General features: G+C 46.0%; 1 protein-coding gene across 4 annotated transcripts in view; it reads right to left on the bottom strand.

The window, feature by feature from the left end:
* kif26ba (kinesin family member 26Ba) overlaps positions 1-19,772 on the bottom strand; it is a 395,022-nt gene that overhangs the window by 282,057 nt on the left and 93,193 nt on the right. For all 4 annotated transcript variants that reach the window (XM_072264804.1, XM_072264805.1, XM_072264806.1 and 1 more), the window contains one exon: positions 15,454-15,990. In XM_072264804.1, coding sequence (XP_072120905.1) covers positions 15,454-15,990 — 537 coding nt within the window. The remainder of the gene's footprint in view (positions 1-15,453; positions 15,991-19,772) is intronic.

Genomic DNA, 19,772 nt, shown 5'->3' with positions numbered 1-19,772 from the left:
CCCTCATTCTTCTAAACTCCAGTGAGTACAGCCCTCTCTGTCTTTCTACCTCCAAAACATATAGAAAATAAAATAGTACAGGCCCTTCAGCTACGAAGTTGTGCCAACCCTTCAACCTAGTCCAAGATAAATCTAACTCTTCCCTCCCAAATAGCCCTCCATTTTTCTGTCATGCATGTGCCGATCTAAGAGTAATGTATCTGCCTCTGACACCACCCCTGACAGGGCTTTCCATGCAGCTAACACTTTCTGTGTAAAAAGCCTGTCTCTGACATCCTCCCCTGTACCTTCTTCCCAACATCTTTATGTTTTGCCCCCTTTATCAGCCATTTCCACCCTGGGAAAAGGTCTTTGACTATCCACTCTATGACTCTTATTACCTTGCATAACTATATCAAGCCATCTCTCAACTTCCTCTCCAAAAAGCCCCAACTCGTTCAACCTATCCACATAAGATATGTTCTCTAATCCAGACATCATCCTAGTATTCTCTCCGGTACTCACCAACTCTTGAGCTCACCAATGCCTCTACTTTCTGAGGAGGCCGAAGGCAGCTGGACTGTGCACATCAATTCTCACAACTTTCAACCAAAAGCATCCTAGCGTGCTGCCCCACCGTGTGGCACGGAACCCGCACTGTGGCGGATGGGAGGGTAGTTAAAATTGCCCAGCACATTACCGGTACTAGCCTACCCGCCATTAACAACAGGTGCTAGAAAAAGGGCCAGTTATATCATGGAGGATCCCACCCACCCTGCTCATGGATTGCTTGTCCCACTCCCTTCAGAAAAGAAGCTATGCAGCATCCACCAGACTGAAAAACAGTTATTTCCCCCAATCCATCAGGCTGATCATCACCTCCACCTATCAACCGACCCCACCACACTCCCCATCATCACTACTTTAGCATTTCCTGTCAGACTCACCTCATGTACAGATATTCCTGCATCCAGTGTCACTTTATGTACAGATAATCAGTGTATGTTCAGTAGATAAGCTAATATGTATTTACATTTATTGTATAAATAGATATAAATACATATTTATATTACCTACTTGGGAGTAGGTACAGAGGAGATGTCAGGGATAAGTTTTTTACGCAGAGAGTGGTGAGTGCGTGGAATGGGCTGCCGGCAACGGTGGTGGAGGCGGATACGGTACGGTCTTTTAAGGGACTCCTGGACAGGTACATGGAGCTCAGAAAAACAGAGGGCTATGGGTAACCCTAGGTAATTTCTAAGATAGGGACGTGTTCGGCACAGCTTTGTGGGCCGAAGGGCCTGTATTGTGCTGTTGGTTTTCTATGTTTCTATGAATTTCTATTATGTTCTTTATGCTGCATCAGATCCGAGGTAACAATCACTATTTTCTCCTTTGAATCTAGAACCTAATGCTGAAAGCTGTGTAGCTAAGTATGTGATCAAGCCTTTCACCTGTTGTAGAGCATAACATGCCTACTTATTGGGCAGATCCACAGAGATCAGGGCAGAGGTCAATCAGTCACAACCTACAGAGGGAAACTGTTCGGCCCATTGTGCTTGTCAGCCCTCTGACTCGACTGACTCCCATAACCTACCCAGTTGATTCCCTCGGAGGCAGACACTTGCATTTGGAAACAGGCTCTCCATGCACAACTAGCTCTCAATGACAAAGACACTTTGAAAGGAGGCAGCAAGCAGATTCAAGAGGGATTTTTAGATGGGGAGGCGATGGATTTGAGGAAGGCTGATATATCGCAGGGCCAGGAAGCAGAAGCTAGAGAATACAGATTGTTCAAAGATCTAAGTAAATTTATTATCAAAGTGCATATATAATCACCCTGAGAATCATTTTCTTGTGGGCATTCACAACAGATATAAAGAAACGAGTGTGCAAGCGAAGACAGATTGTGGAAATTGAGTCCATGGATTGTGGAATCAGCTCAGAGTTGAGTTGAGTGGTGAAGCCATCCACACTGGCTCTAGAGCCTGATGCTCGGAGGGTTATAACTGTTCCTGAACCTGGTGGTGCGGGACCTAAAGCTCCTGTACCTCCTTCCCCATGGCAGCAGCGAGACGAGAGCAGGGGAGGGGCCAATAGGACTGGGTGGTTCTTTCAAAGACCATTTCTGGACCAGCTGGCTGGCTGACCACCCATGTAGTGCAAGTCTCTGAACACTCGTTCAGGCGTGACCAGTTTTGCAGCCCTTTCCAGGCGAAAATAGAACATTTTAGCTTCTAACAAATAATGTCACTGGCAATATTAGCAGCCTCCAATCATGGTATACTTAAAGAGTGAACAAGGGGATCATTATGATATAACTGATGTGTGTGCAGTGAGAAACTGATTTCATTATAAAATCTTTGGCTATTTGAGATAATTGCTGCAATATGTGAGAGTGCTATTAACAAACAGTTCACCATTTCCTGTGTCTGCACAATGCCTTCATGGTGACTGCCCCGTTCCTGACCAGACAAGATCTTCTGCCAGTAACCATGGCCAGCAACACAGGCAACAGCAGATACCTCCAGCTAACGGACTTTCCAGGCTCACTGGGAGAGAAGGCGGCACTCTTTTGGTTTGGACGTACTGAACTGCAGACTAGCCTAGTTGGCTTTTCTCTGGTTCCTTACGTGATGAAGGAAGGTGTGAGGGGAAAGGCTTCAAGGGGGTCTGGGGGAGTGACTCCTTTATGTAGATGGCGGTGGGTATATAGAGCAACCACACGAAGGAAGTACTGGAGGCAAGTATAAAATAAACTTTTAGAGTCATAAAGTCATAGAAAAGTACAGCACAGAAACAGGCCTTTCGGCCCACCTCATCCATGCTGAACCATTTAACCTGCCTACTCCCTTCCGCCTGCAGACCTCCATACCTCCCATCCAAACTTCTCTTACACGTTCAAATCCAGCTCGCACGCACCTCGTTCCACACTCTCACGACCCTCTGAGCGAAGTAGTTTTCCCCTCATGTTCCCCTTAAAACTTTTCACCTTTCATCCTTAACCCATGACCTCTTCTTGCAGTCCCACTCCACTTGGTGGAAAAAGCCTGTTTGCATTTTAAAAGGTAATTAGAAAGGCTCATGGATTGGAAAGGTTTCGGGTGTCTCAGAAAGGCAGCATCCATTGTTAAGGATCTCCAGCACCCAGGGCATGCCCTTTTCTCACTGTTACCATCAGGTAGGAGGTACAGAAGCCTGAAGGCACACACTCAGCGATTCAGGAACAGCTTCTTCCCCTCTGCCATCCGATTCCTAAATGGACATTGAAGCTTTGGACACTACCTCACTTTTTTAATATGCAGTCTTTCTGTTTTTGCACATTTAAAAAAAATCTATTCAATATACATAATTGATTTACTTGTCTATTTATTATTATGTTTTATATTATTTATTATTATTTTTTTCTCTCTCTGCTAGATCATGTTTTATATTGTTCTGCTCATTGAACTGCTGCTGCTAAGTTAACAAATTTCACGTCACATGCCGGTGATAAGAAACCTGATTCTGATTCTGATCTGGGCATATATTGGCAAATGGGATTAGTTTAGGTGGATATATTGGTTGCCATGGACATTGGGCTGAATGGCCTATATCTGGGCTTTATAACTCTATGGGTCTGTGCTGCTGTTTTTTCAAAAAACCGATGGGCTGACTAATCAGGTGTGCTGAAAATCAAGACAAGGGCAGCCATTTTAATTCCAGTCCTAACTCAGAGATTGGAGACAAACTCTTATTTGGGAAAGCCAAGGGTGGTCATAGTTGGCTTCTGAGGTTAGTATCCCTTCCTCCTGTACTGACCAACTCTTAAGCTCACCAATGCCTCTACTTTCTGAGGAGGCCAAAGAGAGTTGGACTGTGTGCATCAATTCTCACAACTTTCAACCAAAAGCATCCCAGCGTGCTGCCCCACGGTGTGGTACGGAACTTGCACTGTGGCAGGTGGGAGGGTAGTTAAAATTGCCCAGCACATTACTGGTACTAGCCTACCCGCCATCAATGACAGGTGCTGGAAAAAGGGCCAGTTATATCATGGAGGATCCCACCCACCATGCTCATGGATTGCTTGTCCCACTCCCATCAGAAAAGTTTTCCCCTCATGTTCCCCTTAAACTTTTCACCTTTCATCCTTAACCCATGACCTCTTCCTGCAGTCCCACTCCACTCGGGGACTGACTTCAGAAGGGAGCGAGAGGCAGGGAGGGAGCGGAGTAGATGTTGGTAATTCACCATGCTCCTCTCAACTCTCTCATCCCTATACACATGCAAAATAATCAATTTATTTAAGACCTTTATTGCACACTTGTTGAGCTGCTGTCTCACAGCTCCAGTGACTGGGGTTCAATCCTGACTTCTGGTGCTCTCTGAGTGGAGTTTGCACACTCTCCCTGTGACTGCATGAGTTTCACCCAGTGCTCTTTCTCCTCACATGTCCCGGAGACAATGCCAAAGGGAGGCACAGTAGTGTCGTGGTTAGCACAACGCTTTACAGTACCAGTGCCCCGGGTTCAATTCCCACTGCTGCCTGCAAGGAGTTTGTATGTTCCCCCCAAGGCCAAGTGGGTTTCCTCTGGGTGCTCCAGTTTCCTCCTGCAGTCTAAGGACGTACTAGTTGGTAGGTTAATTGGTCATTGTAGGTTGTCCTGTGATTAGGCTAGGGTTAAATCAGGAGATTGCTAGGCGGTGCGGCTCAACGGGCCAGAAGGGCCTATTCTGGATGAGGAAGTGGAGGGATGGGTTAGTAAGTTTGCTGATGACACAAAGGTTGGGGGTGTTGTGGATAGTGTGGAGGGCTGTCAGAGGTTACAGCGGGACATTGATAGGATGCAAAACTGGGCTGAGAAGTGGCAGATGGAGTTCAACTCAGATAAGCGTGAGGTGGTTCATTCTGGTAGGTCAAATAGGATGGCAGAATATAGTATTAATGGTAAGACTTTCGGCAGTGTGGAGGATCGGGGGGATCTTGGAGTCCGAGTCCATAGGACACTCAAAGCTGCTGCACAGGTTGACTTTGTGGTTAAGAAGGCATACGGTGTATTGGCCTTTATCAACCATGGGATTGCATTTAAGAGCCGAGAGGTAATGTTGCAGCTACATAGGACCCTGGTCAGACCCCACTTGGAGTACTGTGCTCAGTTCTGGTCGCCTCACAACAGGAAGGATGTGAAAGCCATAGAAAGGGTGCAGAGGAGATTCACAAGGATGTTGCCTGGATTGAGGATCATGCCTTATGAGGATAGGTTGAGTGAACTCGGCCTTTTCTTCTTGGAGCGACGGAGGATGAGAGGTGACCTGATAGAGGTGTATAAGATGATGAGAGGCATTGATCGTGTGGATAGTCAGAGGCTTTTTCCCAGGGCTGAAATGGTTGCCACAAGAGGACACAGGTTTAAGATGCTGGGGAGTAGATGCAGAGGAAATGTTAGGGGTAAGTTTTTTACTCAGAGAGTGGTGAGTGCGTGGAATGGGCTCCTGGGAACAGTGGTGGAGGTGGATACGATAGGGTCTTTTAAAAGACATTTAGATAGGTACATGAAGTTTAGTAAAATAGAGGGCTACAGGTAAGCCTAGTAATTTCTAAGGTAGGGACATGTTCGGCACAACTTTGTGGGCCGAAGGGCCTGTACTGTGCTGTAGGTTTTCTATGTTTCTGTGCTGTATCTCAATAAATAAATAAGAAGAATGTGGGTTGGTAGACTAATAGGTGACAGGAAATTGCCCCTAAGCTGTAGATGAACGGTAGACTCCTGGGAGAGTGAATGGCAATGGTTATAAATAATTGATTGGGCATGAATAGTTTCTGATTATATCAGAAAATTATCTCCATTTAGTGGGAATTCTTGGAGATGAGATGCAACACTGCAGCAGGCAAGGCTGGGGAACACGCTGGGACAGTGAAGCAACTTGTTTGACACTGGACTTCAGTTAGACCATGACAAAATAAGATTCTTATGATCCATGAGACCATAAAACCATAAGATATAGGGGCAGAATTGGCGCATCGAGTCTGTTCTGCCATTTCATCATGGCTGATCCAATTTCCCTCTCAGCCCCAATCTCCTGTCTTTTCCCCAAATCCCTTCACGCCCCGACCAATCAAGAATCTAATCAACCTTAAATATACATAAAAACTTGCTCATCGCTGATCAAATCCGCCCCACCATTCAATCGTGCCTGATTTATTTTCCCTCTCAACCCCATTCTCCCGCCTTCTCCCTGTAGCTTTTAACATCCTTATAAATCAAGAACCTATCAACCTCCACCTTAAATATACCCAATGATTTGGCCTCGACAGCTGTCTGTGGCAATGGATTCCACAGATTCGCCCCCCCCAGCTAAAGAAATGTTCAGAGGGAGATAAAGCCAAATGGGACAAGTTCAGATAGACAACTGGATCAACACGGGCGATTTAAGCTGAATGGCATGTTTCCATAGGGTGTAGCTCTGTGGCTCCATGAAGTCAAGACCACTTATGTCAAGATATGAGCTGTGGCGAGGAGATCTTTGAGATGCCCTCGTTAGTGAGCACTGACCGTATCTCTCTCCCTGAGGAACTTTGCTCTGCAGCAGAATGAGGCCTTGAGTGTTCAGAATTACAGTCAGGTTTAATATCACCAGCATACATCGTGAAATTTGTTATGCGGCACCAGTACATTGCGATATATAAGGATAAAAAGCTAAATTACAATAAGTATGTATAATTTTAAACATTAAATCAAATAAATAGCGCAAAAAGAGGGAGAAAAGCAGTGATGTAGCATTCACAGGTTCAATGTCCATTCAGAAACCTGATCACTGAGGGGAAAAGTTGTTCCTAAATCGCTGAGTATGTGCCCCTCTGACAGTGTGACACTCCCTCAGTACTGTCCCTCTGACAGTGAGACACTCCCTCAGTACTGACCTCTGACAGTGAGACACTCCCTCAGTACTGTCCCTCTGACAGTGTGACACTCCCTCAGTACTGTCCCTCTGACAGTGTGACACTCCCCCAGTACTGTCCCTCTGACAGTGTGACACTCTCTCAGTACTGTCCCTCTGACAGTGTGACACTCCCCCTGTACTGTCCCTCTGACAGTGTGACATTCCCCCTGTACTGTCCCTCTGACAGTGTGACACTCCTTCAGTACTGACCCCTGACAGTGTGACACTCCCCCAGTACTGTCCCTCTGACAGTTTTACACTCCCTCAGTACTGTCCCTCTGACAGTGTGACACCCCCTCAGTACTGACCCCTGACAGTGTTACACTCCCTCAGTACTGACCCCTGACAGTGTGACACTCCCCCAGTACTGTCCCTCTGACAGTGTGACACTCTCTCAGTACTGTCCCTCTGACAGTGTGACACTCCCCCAGTACTGTCCCTCTGACAGTGTGACACTCCCTCAATAATGTCCCTCTGACAGTGTGACACTCCTTCAGTACTATCCTTCTGACAGTGTGACACTCCTTCAATACTAACCCCTGACAGTGTGACACTCCCTCAGTACTGTCCCTCTGACAGTGTGACACTCCCTCAGTACTGTCCCTCTGACAGTGTGACACTCTCTCAGTACTGTCCCTCTGACAGTGTGACACTCCCTCAGTACTGTCCCTCTGACAGTGTGACACTCCCTCAGTACCGTCCCTCTGACAGTGTGACACTCCCTCAGTACTGTCCCTCTGACAGTGTGACACTGCCCCAGTACTGTCCCTCTGACAGTGTGACACTCTCTCAGTACTGTCCCTCTGACAGTGTGACACTCCCTCAGTACTGTCCCTCTGACAGTTTTACATTCCCTCAATAATGTCCCTCTGACAGTGTGACACTCCTTCAGTACTATCCTTCTGACAGTGTGACACTCCTTCAGTACTAACCCCTGACAGTGTGACACTCCCTCAGTACTGTCCCTCTGACAGTGTGACACTCCCCCAGTACTGTCCCTCTGACAGTGTGACACTCCCCCAGTACTGTTCCTCTGACAGTGTGACAATCCCTCAGTACCGTCCCTCTGACAGTGTGACACTCCCTCAGTACCGTCCCTCTGACAGCGTGACACTCCCTCAGTACTGTCCCTCTGACAGTGTGACACTCCCTCAGTACCGTCCCTCTGACAGTGTGACACTCCCTCAGTACTGTCCCTCTGACAGTGTGACACTGCCGCAGTACCGTCCCTCTGACAGTGTGACACTCTCTCAGTACTGTCCCTCTGACAGTGTGACACTCCCTCAGTACTGTCCCTCTGACAGTTTTACATTCCCTCAATAATGTCCCTCTGACAGTGTGACACTCCTTCAGTACTATCCTTCTGACAGTGTGACACTCCTTCAGTACTAACCCCTGACAGTGTGACACTCCCTCAGTACTGTCCCTCTGACAGTGTGACACTCCCCCAGTACTGTCCCTCTGACAGTGTGACAATCCCTCAGTACCGTCCCTCTGACAGTGTGACACTCCCTCAGTACCGTCCCTCTGACAGCGTGACACTCCCTCAGTACTGTCCCTCTGACAGTGTGACACTCCCACAGTACTGACCCCTGACAGTGTGACACTCCCTCAGTACCGTCCCTCTGACAGTGTGACACTCCCTCAATATTGTCCCTCTGATAGTGTGACACTCCCTCAGTACTGTCCCTCTGACGGTGTGACACTCCCTCAATATTGTCCCTCTGACAGTGTGACACTCCCCCAGTACTGTTCCTCTGACGGTGTGACACTCCTTCAGTACTAACCCTTGACAGTGTGACACTCCCTCAGTACTGTCCCTGTGACAGTGTGACACTCTCTCAGTACTGTCCCTCTGACAGTGTGACACTCCCTCAATATTGTCCCTCTGACAGTGTGACACTCCTTCAGTAATCTCACTACGGAGATTCTGTCCCTAGATAGGCCTTGATCCCATATCTATCTGCCTTTGAGGTGTGAGAGTCGAGAAGAGTGAGTGAGGGGAGACCTGTGGAAGCATACTGGAGGGAAAATGGAAGTTTACTATTCTGGTCATAAACTACGGGACTCAAAACAGCAGCAAAAGGAGAGGTGGGAGGGATTCCTTTCTGTAACAGTCACGCTGAATGGCTGTGGTGCGTCAGAGTCCGTATGTGTCGAGAAGGTCTAGTATCTGCAGGGCAGTGCAGATAGAGCAGAGGACGAAAGCTAAATGACAAAGGTTTCAGAAGGCCAGCACAGCCAGGATGGGCCGAATAGCATGAAACTGACCTGTATGGTTTTATAGTTCAAGTGGGAATGGCAAAACTTCGGCAGCTGCTGCACAGCAGAGACGCAAAAGCCAACATGACAACTTCATCTTCTGAATGAAGCCTGCAATGTTTTCGCAGCTTATCTCCGTGGAAACCGAAAGGTCAAAACAGCCCGCAGCAGGGAAACGGTTGGAGTCTCGGACTGCCTGCTGCCTTCTGTGTACTCACTGTTTACTCAGCCACACACTGGTGATTCTGCCCCTCATCGCGGGTGAGATTTCTTCCCTCCTGCATACCTTCCCCAGACCGCCTGGCTTATCCCATTCAGAAACCCTCAATGTCTCTCTGGAGAGAGGACTCATGCATTCCTTATCAATGATCAATAAGTTTCAAGAGGTTTACTTTTAAAACATAAACCCATGTTCTCAGTATTATCTATTTAAGTTATTATTATTTTATGTGCACATTGGCTGTTTATCAGTCTTTGTAGATTTTCATTGATTCTATCGTATTTCTTTGTTCCACAGTGAATGCCTGTCGGAAAATAATGTTCAGGGTAGTATGTGGTGACCTATACGGTGTCTCAGAAAGGCAGCGTCCATTATTAAGGACCTCCAGCACCCAGAGCATGCCCTTTTCTCATTGTTACCATCAGGTAGGACATACAGAAGCCTGAAGGCACACACTCAGCGATTCAGGAACAGCTCCTTCCCCTCTGCCATCCAATTCCTAAATGGACTTTGAAGCTTTTGATACTACCTCACTTCTTTAATATACAGCGTTTCTGTTTTTGCACAGTTTTATATAATCTATTCAATATACGTAATAGATTTACTTGTTTACTTATTATTATGTTTTATTTTATTTATTATTTTTTCTCTCTGCTATATTATGTATTGCATTGAACTGCTGCTGCTAAGTTAACAAATTTCACGTCACGTGCCGGTGATAACAAACCTGATTCTGATAATAAATTTACTTTGAACTTTGAGATATCAGTCAAAAGAACCAAGGCTGCTCATACAGGTTCTCGAGCATTCAATGAAATCTCTCCTTTACCCATATATCTGCCTTCAGTCCTTCTCTTGTGCAATTAAGAATCAACCAAAGATTTCCATTTCTTCATTTTCTATTAACCCCACTTCCCTGAGAGAGGATTCTTGTTGTCTGCTCCCCTTTCTGCAGGAGAAAGTGGTTTCCAACAAATCCCTATTTATGACTAAGGCTATAGAGTTGTAGATTCGTAAAGTTGTACAGCATGGAAACAAACTCTTCAGCCCAATTGATCCATTGTGGGGTGCGAACACTACCTCCCCACTTGCAAAGTGCCTTTTCCAAAAGCTTCCTTCTGGAAAACGCTATAGAGCTATTAAAAAAAAACTTCACACCATCTTCCCCCAGGTCGTTTACCTAATCAACCGAGCAACGCACACAAAACGCTGGAGGAGCTCAGTAGGTCAGGCAGCATCTATGGAAAAGAGTACAGTCGACTTTTCGGGTCGAGATCCTTTGATAGTGCTGCTGAGTTCCTCCAGCACTTTGTGTGCGTTGCTTGGATTTCCAGCATCTGCAGATTTTCTCTTGTTTGTGAACCTAATCAACCATTCAAGTTAACCCTCCCCCATCCCCTCTATCTATTACCTCAGTCACAGTCTCTGCACTGTAAACACTTTAAACTATTTTATAATGTTGTTTACATTGTAAATACATGCTGGTGTTTATGTATCGATGTACATTTTATTCCATACCCATACTTTAACCTAACTTTATTTTTATATAATTCTTTATTATTTATATATTGTTTACTGTTGTTTTGTGTTAAATGTCACACCCTGACTAACATACCACAGCAAATTCCAAATACATGTTAGATTAGATTAGATTAGATTAGATTCAACTTTATTGTCATTGTGCCGAGTAGAGATACAAAGCCAAAGACATGAAGTTAGCATCTGACCAGAAATGCAAAGAATAGTGTTATTTACAAAACAACTGCGAATAAAAAAAGTGCTACAGCACACAAATATAAAAGTACTGAGACGGTACAATATGGCTGCAATATTGCTTAGCGCTGTGATGAGAGGTTCAGCAGTGTCACAGCTTCAGGGAAGAACTTCTTCCTGTGCCTGCTGGTGCAGGAGTGAAGGCTCTTGTAGTGCCTACTGGTTGGGAAGAGAGTAAAAAGTCCATGATTAGAGTGAGATGCATCCTTGATAATGCTTTTTGCCCTGCCCAGGCAGCGTTTATGGTAGATGTTCTCAATGGTGGACAATTGGGTGCCGATAATCCACTGGGTAGTTTTCAACACACACTGGAGTGCTTTGCGGTCCGATACGGGACAATTGCCATACTACACTGAGATGCAGTTGTGAGTATGCTCTCAATGGTATAGCGGTAAAAGTCCGTCAGTATCCTGAGACAGAGGTGAGCTTTCTTGATGCTCCGCAGGAAATAAAGGCGCTGTTGTGCCTTTTTAATCAGGATGGAGGAGTTCAAGGACCAGGTGAGATCCTCGGAAATGTGGACACCAAGGAATTTGAAGCTTGATACACGCTCCACTACAGCTCCGTTGATGTAGATGGGGACGTGAGTGTGACTCCTGGCATGCCTGAAGTCCACAATGATCTCCTTGGTCTTCTGGGTGTTAAAGGCCAGGTTTCTGTCGGCACACCACGTAGCCAGGTGCTGGACCTCATCCCTGTAGGCCGTCTCGTCACCCCCTCTGATCAGGCCAACCACCGTGGTGTCGTCTGCGAACTTGATTATGGAGTTAGAAACATGTACAGGAACGCAGTCATAGGTGAAAAGGGAGTACAGAAGAGGGCTCAGTACACAGCCTTGAGGCATGCCGGTGTTCAGGGTGAGAGTGGAGGAGAAGAGGTCTGTTTGTCAGAATTGAGATTGGGGTCTGTTAGTCAGAAAGTCCAAGGTCGAATTGCAGAGGGATACGTTGATACCAAGCTGGTGAAGTTTGGTGATCAGCTTGGAGGGGATCACAGTATTGAATGCCAAACTAAAGTCAATGAACAGCATTCTGACGTAAGAATTGGGGCTGTCCAGGTGGGTCAGGGCAGAGTGAAGTGCCGTGGAGATGGCATCCTTTGTTGACCTGTTGGTGCGATAGGCAAATTGATGGTAATTGATGTTAGTATATATGGCGAGTAAAGGTCATCCTAGATTCTTGATATATGCCTCCCACATTCCAAAGACACATGGGTTAGCTTTAATATGTTGGTGCTGGAAGCGTGGTGACAATCTTCGGATTGTCTTGGTTATTGACCGAAATAATACATTTCACTGTATGTTTCGATGTACACATTACAAATAAAGATAATCTTTGAATGCTGCCAAGTACCAGCCAGGCATTTTCTTTTTCTCCTTATAGACAAATCCGTCATCCCGTTAGTCAGCCAATGAACTCAGGCAAGTAAAGACAGAAGGAAAGGCCAGAACTGGTCGCGGTAGCAGAGGTGTTGAAACACCAAGGAAAGATTGCCTGATCCCTGTTCCCTCTAAGCTGCAAGGATGTGCAGCCACGCAATAACTGAAATGCTCCCATGCACATAGCCTTTCTTGCCACTCAGCTGGAATTTTCTTTTATATAATATTAATATAATTTTGAAATTATGCTAATACAGTATAATTTTGAAATCTTTGTATAATTGTGAAATACCCTATAATTAATTGTGTTCATGAACATAATCCATAAATTTTCTAAATAATAAACATACCACAAACTTTACTTTGAAAAATCTTAGCGCTTCAACATATTTACATTGTCAGTGTTTCAAGTTACAACAATAACAAATTGTAACAATAAACACAGAATGGAAGTCAGTAGCTCATTGTTAATAAATCACCAGCCCACTGAATGCTGAATTGTCTAAGTTTAAAAGATTATGAAATGTGAAAGATTTGGTTTGCTGTATTTCATTATGCCCCACAATTAATAAATAAAATCAAAAGTATGTGATTTTTCAACTTCCATTCTAAATATTCGTAGCATGTATATCACAAAAAGAACATTTAAAGTTTTCAGGCTATGTAAATATTTCCTGATCAGAGTAATGGTTAGTCTGCGCAGCTGTAAAAAGAATTATTAGGGGGAATGTTGTCCAACATGGAACTATACAGCTCAAATTCAGACCCTTCGGCCCATCGTGTGCATACATACTCATTGCATTTTCCAACATTGGACTATAGAATCGTACAGTCATAGACAAATACAGCACAGAAACAGGCCCTTCAGCTCATCTAATCTGTGCCAAACTATTTAAACTGTCTACTCCCATCAACCTGCACACAGACCATAGCCCTCCATAATCCTACCATCCATGTACCTATCCAAACACTCTATCCCCTGGCAATTCATGGATTCATCGAGATATTCCTTAAATGTTGTGAGAGTCCCTGCCTCCTACACCCTGTCAGGTATTACATTCCAGTTTCTAGGTAAACAAAAAATCTCCCTTAGATCTGATCTGAATCTGTTCCACCTCACTTTAGTTCCATGCCTGCTGATTCGAGATTCGAGATTCTTTGGGGAAAAGGTTCCTACCCCCTACCCTCTCTGTGCCCTCGTTATTGAGTCTGCCTCTGTCAGGAACCCCCTCAGCCTCCCCTTCTCCTGGGTGAGGTGAGGTGAATCAGTGGAATTCATTACCTCCACCACAACAAGCAATACCTTCCAAGGCACACAGTGGAGGAGGGTTACAGAATACAACTTACTTGCTCAGAGCCAATCCTTAACACTCATTGCAGTGATTGATGGGGAAGCTGGCCAATCATTAGCCTTCTGATCAGGATTTGGTGTGCAGCCAACTCCTCTCTATCTGAATCTCTCATTGGTGTTGGTGAGTGAAATGATTGCCTTTTTGGACTTTTGACTTGCAAAATACCATGAGCTTTGCTGTAATGGGGTGGGGGCAGCACTCTGTTCTGCCGCCTTTAGGAATGTACATTTGCTGGATAGACCTGGGAGGAAATGCAGAAGTTTCTTCTGCCATGACAAAGTTCTCCATGCTCTGCAGCTTCTTTCTGAGACCGTAAGATAATCAGCTCAGCCTACCCAAAGCACACTGATGTTCCAATGTAGTAATGGGTTAGGGTTAGGGTTAGGGTTAGGGTTAACCCTAATGCAGTCGCAGTCCACAGCCAAGTACTGCAAAGCAACAAATTCAGGGTTTAGAACTACATAGGTATGAACTGAAGATCTGTTGAGCTACTGCAGATGTTTAGTAGGGTAAAGCCACAGTGTAAAGCACTCCCTTTAGTGCACATGCAGAGGCCCAAAAGACCCTCAGACTGACAAAACACAAGAGCAGATAATAACTGTAAATCTCATCTAGCAATTAGCTTGAATATGAGTAGATGGCAGTTCCGTGAATGCCTATGTCAGCTTCTCTGGTGTACCTGTTTGCTTAATGTATGCCAATGCTGTGTGAGTGCCTATGTGGGCTTCTCTGATGTACCTGTGTGCTTAATGTATGCTGATGCTGTGTGAGTGCCTATGTGAGCTTCTCTGGTGTACCTGTATGCTTAATGTATGCAGATGATTGTATGTAGGTATTTTTTCTGAATATGTGCATCAGCTTGCAACTCTGTTTGATAAAGTATGGTGTGTACAGTGTGTGTGATTTTGTGCACAGAGATTGTCTGGCATTTATATTCCTGTTGTATTTGAACGTATATTTCATGCACGTGGTTGTGCGAGAGCAGAGCATTGTTGCCTCTCAGCTGTGCGGGTGTGCGGCCACGCAGTAACTGAAATGCTCCCACAACTGGAATTTTCTTAACATTTAAACATTTAAGAGTGCGGCGCAGTTTTCAGGCTGCATAAAAATTGACTGCTCAGAGCAATGGTAAAAAAAAAAATCGAGGCAACGTTGGAGCAGAGTATATGTATGGGTGCAGGTATTTGTGAATGTATGTGCACATATCTTATGTGTCCATTGGACTGAGTGCACATGTATATGCAGCATCTGTGTCTGTGTGCATGCACACAAACATTGTGTTTATGGCTGTGTGCATGTGTTAAGAGTGCACTTGCAGTTGTGTGTACAAGCATGTGGGTCCTGTGTGTGTGTGTGTGTGTGTGTGTGTGTGTGCGTATATATGTGTGTGTGTTTGTGTGTCTGTGTATATGTGTTTGTGTGTGCGAGTGCGTGTGTGCATGTGTGTATGTTTCTGTGTGTTTCTGTGTGTGTGTATGTGTGTGTGTGTTTCTGTGTGTGTGTGTGTCTGTGTGTGCGTGTGCGTGTGCGTGCGTGTGCCTGTGTGTGTCTGTGTATTCACTACTCACCGGGTAGGGGTAGAGGGTCACTCCATTGGACCGGGACACTGACCAGGCTCCCTCCAGGTACTGGTGGGCTTGGATGGTGACGGAGCTGAGGATGTTGCCGTTGCTGGGGCTGGTGGGCACATGGAGCCCTCCCTTGGAGACCGGGTGCCCGGATGTGCCGCCCTTCTTCTCTGCCCCGAGGCCTAGTGAGTTGGGCTTGCCAGCGTGCTTGTTGCTGAGGAGGCCGGCGTAGGCGTTGCTGGAGGCGTAGGCAGTGGGGATGAAGGCCCATTCGCGGGGCGGCGGAAGGGAGCCGCCGTTGCGCGAGCCCACCAGCGAGGGGATGCTGGAGGGAGGTGGGGGGGATCCAGGCGAGGGCTCGAGTGGCTCCAGCGAGGCCGCCTGCTGCAACGTCTGCACCATCTGCAGGGCCTCCTGCTTCAGCTGGTTCAGGTGGGTGGCGCAGACGTCACACCGGTTGTCGCGATCATTCCAGGCCCGGCGTGTGGTGTTGGGCACTTGCAGCTTGTCGTGGATCAGCGCCGAGAGAGCCGGGTCCTGCGGGCAGAGAGAACCGGACGTTACGCCAGCACAGGACTCCCCCACTTCCCATCAGATACACCACTGAAAACATCCTGTCCATTCTTTACACGTAAGTCTCAAAGAACAAAATACTTACACAATAACCACACACATAAAATATTGGAGGAAATCAGCAGGTCAGGCAGCCTTAGTGGAAAAAAACCTTCTTGCATTGACCCTATCTATACCCCTCACAGTTTTGTCCACCTCTATCAAATCCCCTCTCAATCTTCTACGCTCTAGGTACACGGCATGTTTTGCTTTACGGACAGAGAGAGAGAGACAGGTCTATAATGTGCTGCTGGAGGAGGGGGTAGGATTAGATATGAGAACAATGATTAAGAACCATCTGGACAGGCACACAAGGAGATTGGGAATGGAGGAATGTGGATCATATGCGGACAGGTGTGCAGTTTAACTCGCCATCATGGTCAGCACAGATATTGTGGGCCGAAGGGCCTGTTCTGTGCTCAGTGTACAGTAACCTCCCGTCACGTGCTTTTGTATAGAACATTGGTGACACTACCATGGGGCCACTGCAATAAAACAGAATGGGCAACACTTACCATAAATGTAGAGAATGAAAATGCTGTATTCTTGTCATTTTTTTTATTATAAATAAATTTTATTTTGTTTTAAAAATAATTACAGCACACGACAGGCCCTTCAGGCCACAATGTTGTGCCTACTCCAAGATCAATCTAACCATTTCTTCCCAGATTGCCCTCCAGTTTTCTCTCATCCATGTGCTTATCTAAAAGTCCTTAATGTATTTGCCTCGATCATCACCCCGGCAGTGTGCCCCACACACCCACCACTCTCTGTGTAAAGAACCTGTCTCCCTAGACTTTCCTCCAACTTATGCTCCCTTGCATCAGCCTTGTCCACTCATTCTGCGCCTCTCATCGCAGACATCCCACCTCTCCTGGAAGTTCCAGGAGTCTCCTGCATATTAATAGTGGCTCCCTGATGCCCACAAATTATATACAATATCACGGAAATCAATTTTTTGAGAGAGAGAGAGAGAGAGAGATAGATGGCAGAGTGTTCCAAAAAAAAGAAAATATAAAACGTACATCACCCCAGACTACACTAAAGTGTACCCCTGCCTAGTAGGGGTTAAAAATAATGACAGTGTTGCTCACTGCACTGTTTGCAACAGTGACTTTTTTATTGCCCATGGTGGGTTAAGACTGTAAAAGACATGTTGAGGTGAGTTTAACAGGTGTCATTCGTTCATTAGCATAGCTAACGTTATTTAAACTAGCTGGCTAGCTGCTCAGGAGCTACTCTACTGCAGACATCCCGTCTCTCCCGGATGTTCCAGGAGTCTCCCGCAAATTGATGGCGCTACCTCCCTGAAATGAGTTTTTGCAGGGTGGGATGTCTGTCACCGTCTCTTACGCCACCATTAGGTCAAGTTCTGCTGAGCTAGTACCTGTTCCTGTGAGCTGTGCTTTCAAAACGGGGTTTCGGAACCAACTGAAAGGGTCAAGGGAGCGAGAGAGAGAAGGAGACTAAATGGTTTGGATGATGACCGACCTATTACTGAAAGACCCAGACAGAGTGAATGTGGGGAGATCCCTCTTGTTTCACTGAGTGCCCTGAATAGTCACTCCATAATTCCAAGAATCAGAATCCAATCAGATTTATTATCACTAAGATCGATTGTGAAATTTATTGTTTTGTGGTAGCAGTGCAGTGTGAGACGTAAAAACATTACTACAAGCGGTGTTTAGACAGGCCCGTGGATATGTGGAAAATAAAGGGATATGGACGTTGTGTAAGCAGATGAGATTAGTTTAGTTGGCCATTTGATTACTAATTTAATCAATTTAGCATAACATTGTGGGCCAAAGGGCCTGTTCCTGCGCTATGTTCTAAATGAACAACCAACTCAAAAGCAGAATACCGAGGTAGCATTGATGGGTTTAATGGTCGTTCTGAAATCTGACGGCACAGGGGAGGAAACTGTTCCTGAATCGTTCCGTACCTCTGTGGTAAACCATATATATATAGGTTGTAACTGGGTTACCTATCTGGACACACCTGGACACGCCCCTCTGCTGACTGCTCCTGTGGCTCCTCCCACAGACCCCTGAATAAAGGTGATTGTGTCACTGCTCCTCCCTCAGTCCGGGGCAGATACTCAGCATGGTCGAGGTCACATTTTACTGCTAATAAAAGCCTTTCAGTATTTACTCTACTTCCAGTCTTTTGGAGTAATTGATAGTGCATCACCCTCCTCCCTGATGGTAGCAGTGAGAAGAGGGCATGTCCTGGGTGGTGAGGGTCCCGACGATGGATGCTGGCACGCAGTGTACTGCCACATGTGACGTTCAAGTCAGGGCAACCAGGTGGCGAAGTGAGGGGGTAGGAGTGTGAAGAATAAGTGCTGGCCATTTCCCACCCCCCGCCTTCATGATGAATCTAATTAGAACCAAATGGGGAAGGGCATTCTGGACGCGCACCGCTCTGTGATTACAACCGGGAGGTCAGGAACTGCGAGAGACCGGTGATTGGGCCCCGTTGCGAGGGCCTTGTAAACTCAGGCAGCGGCCGCCTCTGGTGGTGGGTGCAGGCAGCTCGGCTGGACCAGATACAGTGCTCTGCCAGCTGTTCCCACTTTATAGTGCCTGTCATTCCCAGCAAGTAATCTGCTGCTCCCAAGCACGTGGAATCAATTTAGCATTCATTTTGAAAGGACTAGAATATAAAAGCAAGCGTCTAATGTCGAGGCCTTATAGAGCACTGGTGAGGCCTCACTTGGAGTATTGGGAGCAGTTTTGGGCCCTTTATCTAAGAAAGGATGTGCTGACTTTGGAGATTCACGAAAATGATTCTGGGACTGAAAGACTTGTCATATGAAGAGTATTCGATGGCTCTGGGCCTCTATTCACTGGAATTCAGATGAATGAGGGGTGACTCACATTGAAATCTATTGAATGGTGAAAGGCCTTGATAGAGTGGATGTGGAGAGGATGTTTCCTATGGTGGGAGAGTCCAAGACCAGAGGGCACAGCCTCAGAATAGATGAGTGTCCTTTTAGAATGGAGATGAGGAGACATTTCTTTAGCCAGAGAGTGGTGAATCTGTGGGAGTTGTTGCCACAGGCAGCTGTGGAGGCCAAGTCATTGGGTATACTTAAGGCAGAGGTTGATAGATTCTTGATTAGTCAGGGCAGAAAGGGGATAAGGAGAGAAGGCAGGAGATTGGGGCTGAGAGGGAAATGGATCAACCATGATGAAATGGCAAAGCAGGCTCAGTGGCACAAATGGCCTAATTCTGCTCCTATATCTTATGGTCTTATGGTCTAATTCACTAGACAGGACTAAGGCCAGGTGTGAGAAGAATGAGAAGCAATCTCCCTGAAAGATGCTCGGTTCAGAGAGGGACTGGTGGACTGGACACAGAAGGGGTTCTTGTTCTGGTTACAGAAACATAAAAACATGGAATAATAGGAGGCCATTGAGCCCTTCTGACCTGTACTATCAGAGCACCACCTACAATTTCTCTGTACGTTTACACTTGATTCTGCATTCTGTTGCTTTACTTTGTACCACCTCAATATACCATGTAATGAATTTATTTATTTATTCAGGTACAGCACAGAATAATACCTTCTGGCACTTTGAGTCATGTTGCCAAGCAACCCCGATTTGACCCTAGCCTAATCACAGGACAATTTACAATGACCAATTAACCTACTAACCGTGAATTGAATCAGAATCGGAATCAGGTTTATTATCACCGGCATG

The sequence above is a fragment of the Mobula birostris genome, chromosome 8, assembly GCF_030028105.1.
Source record: "Mobula birostris isolate sMobBir1 chromosome 8, sMobBir1.hap1, whole genome shotgun sequence".
NCBI lineage: Eukaryota > Metazoa > Chordata > Chondrichthyes > Myliobatiformes > Myliobatidae > Mobula > Mobula birostris.
Note: the sequence above shows the minus strand (reverse complement) of the source record. Positions and strands in the feature narration are given on the sequence as shown.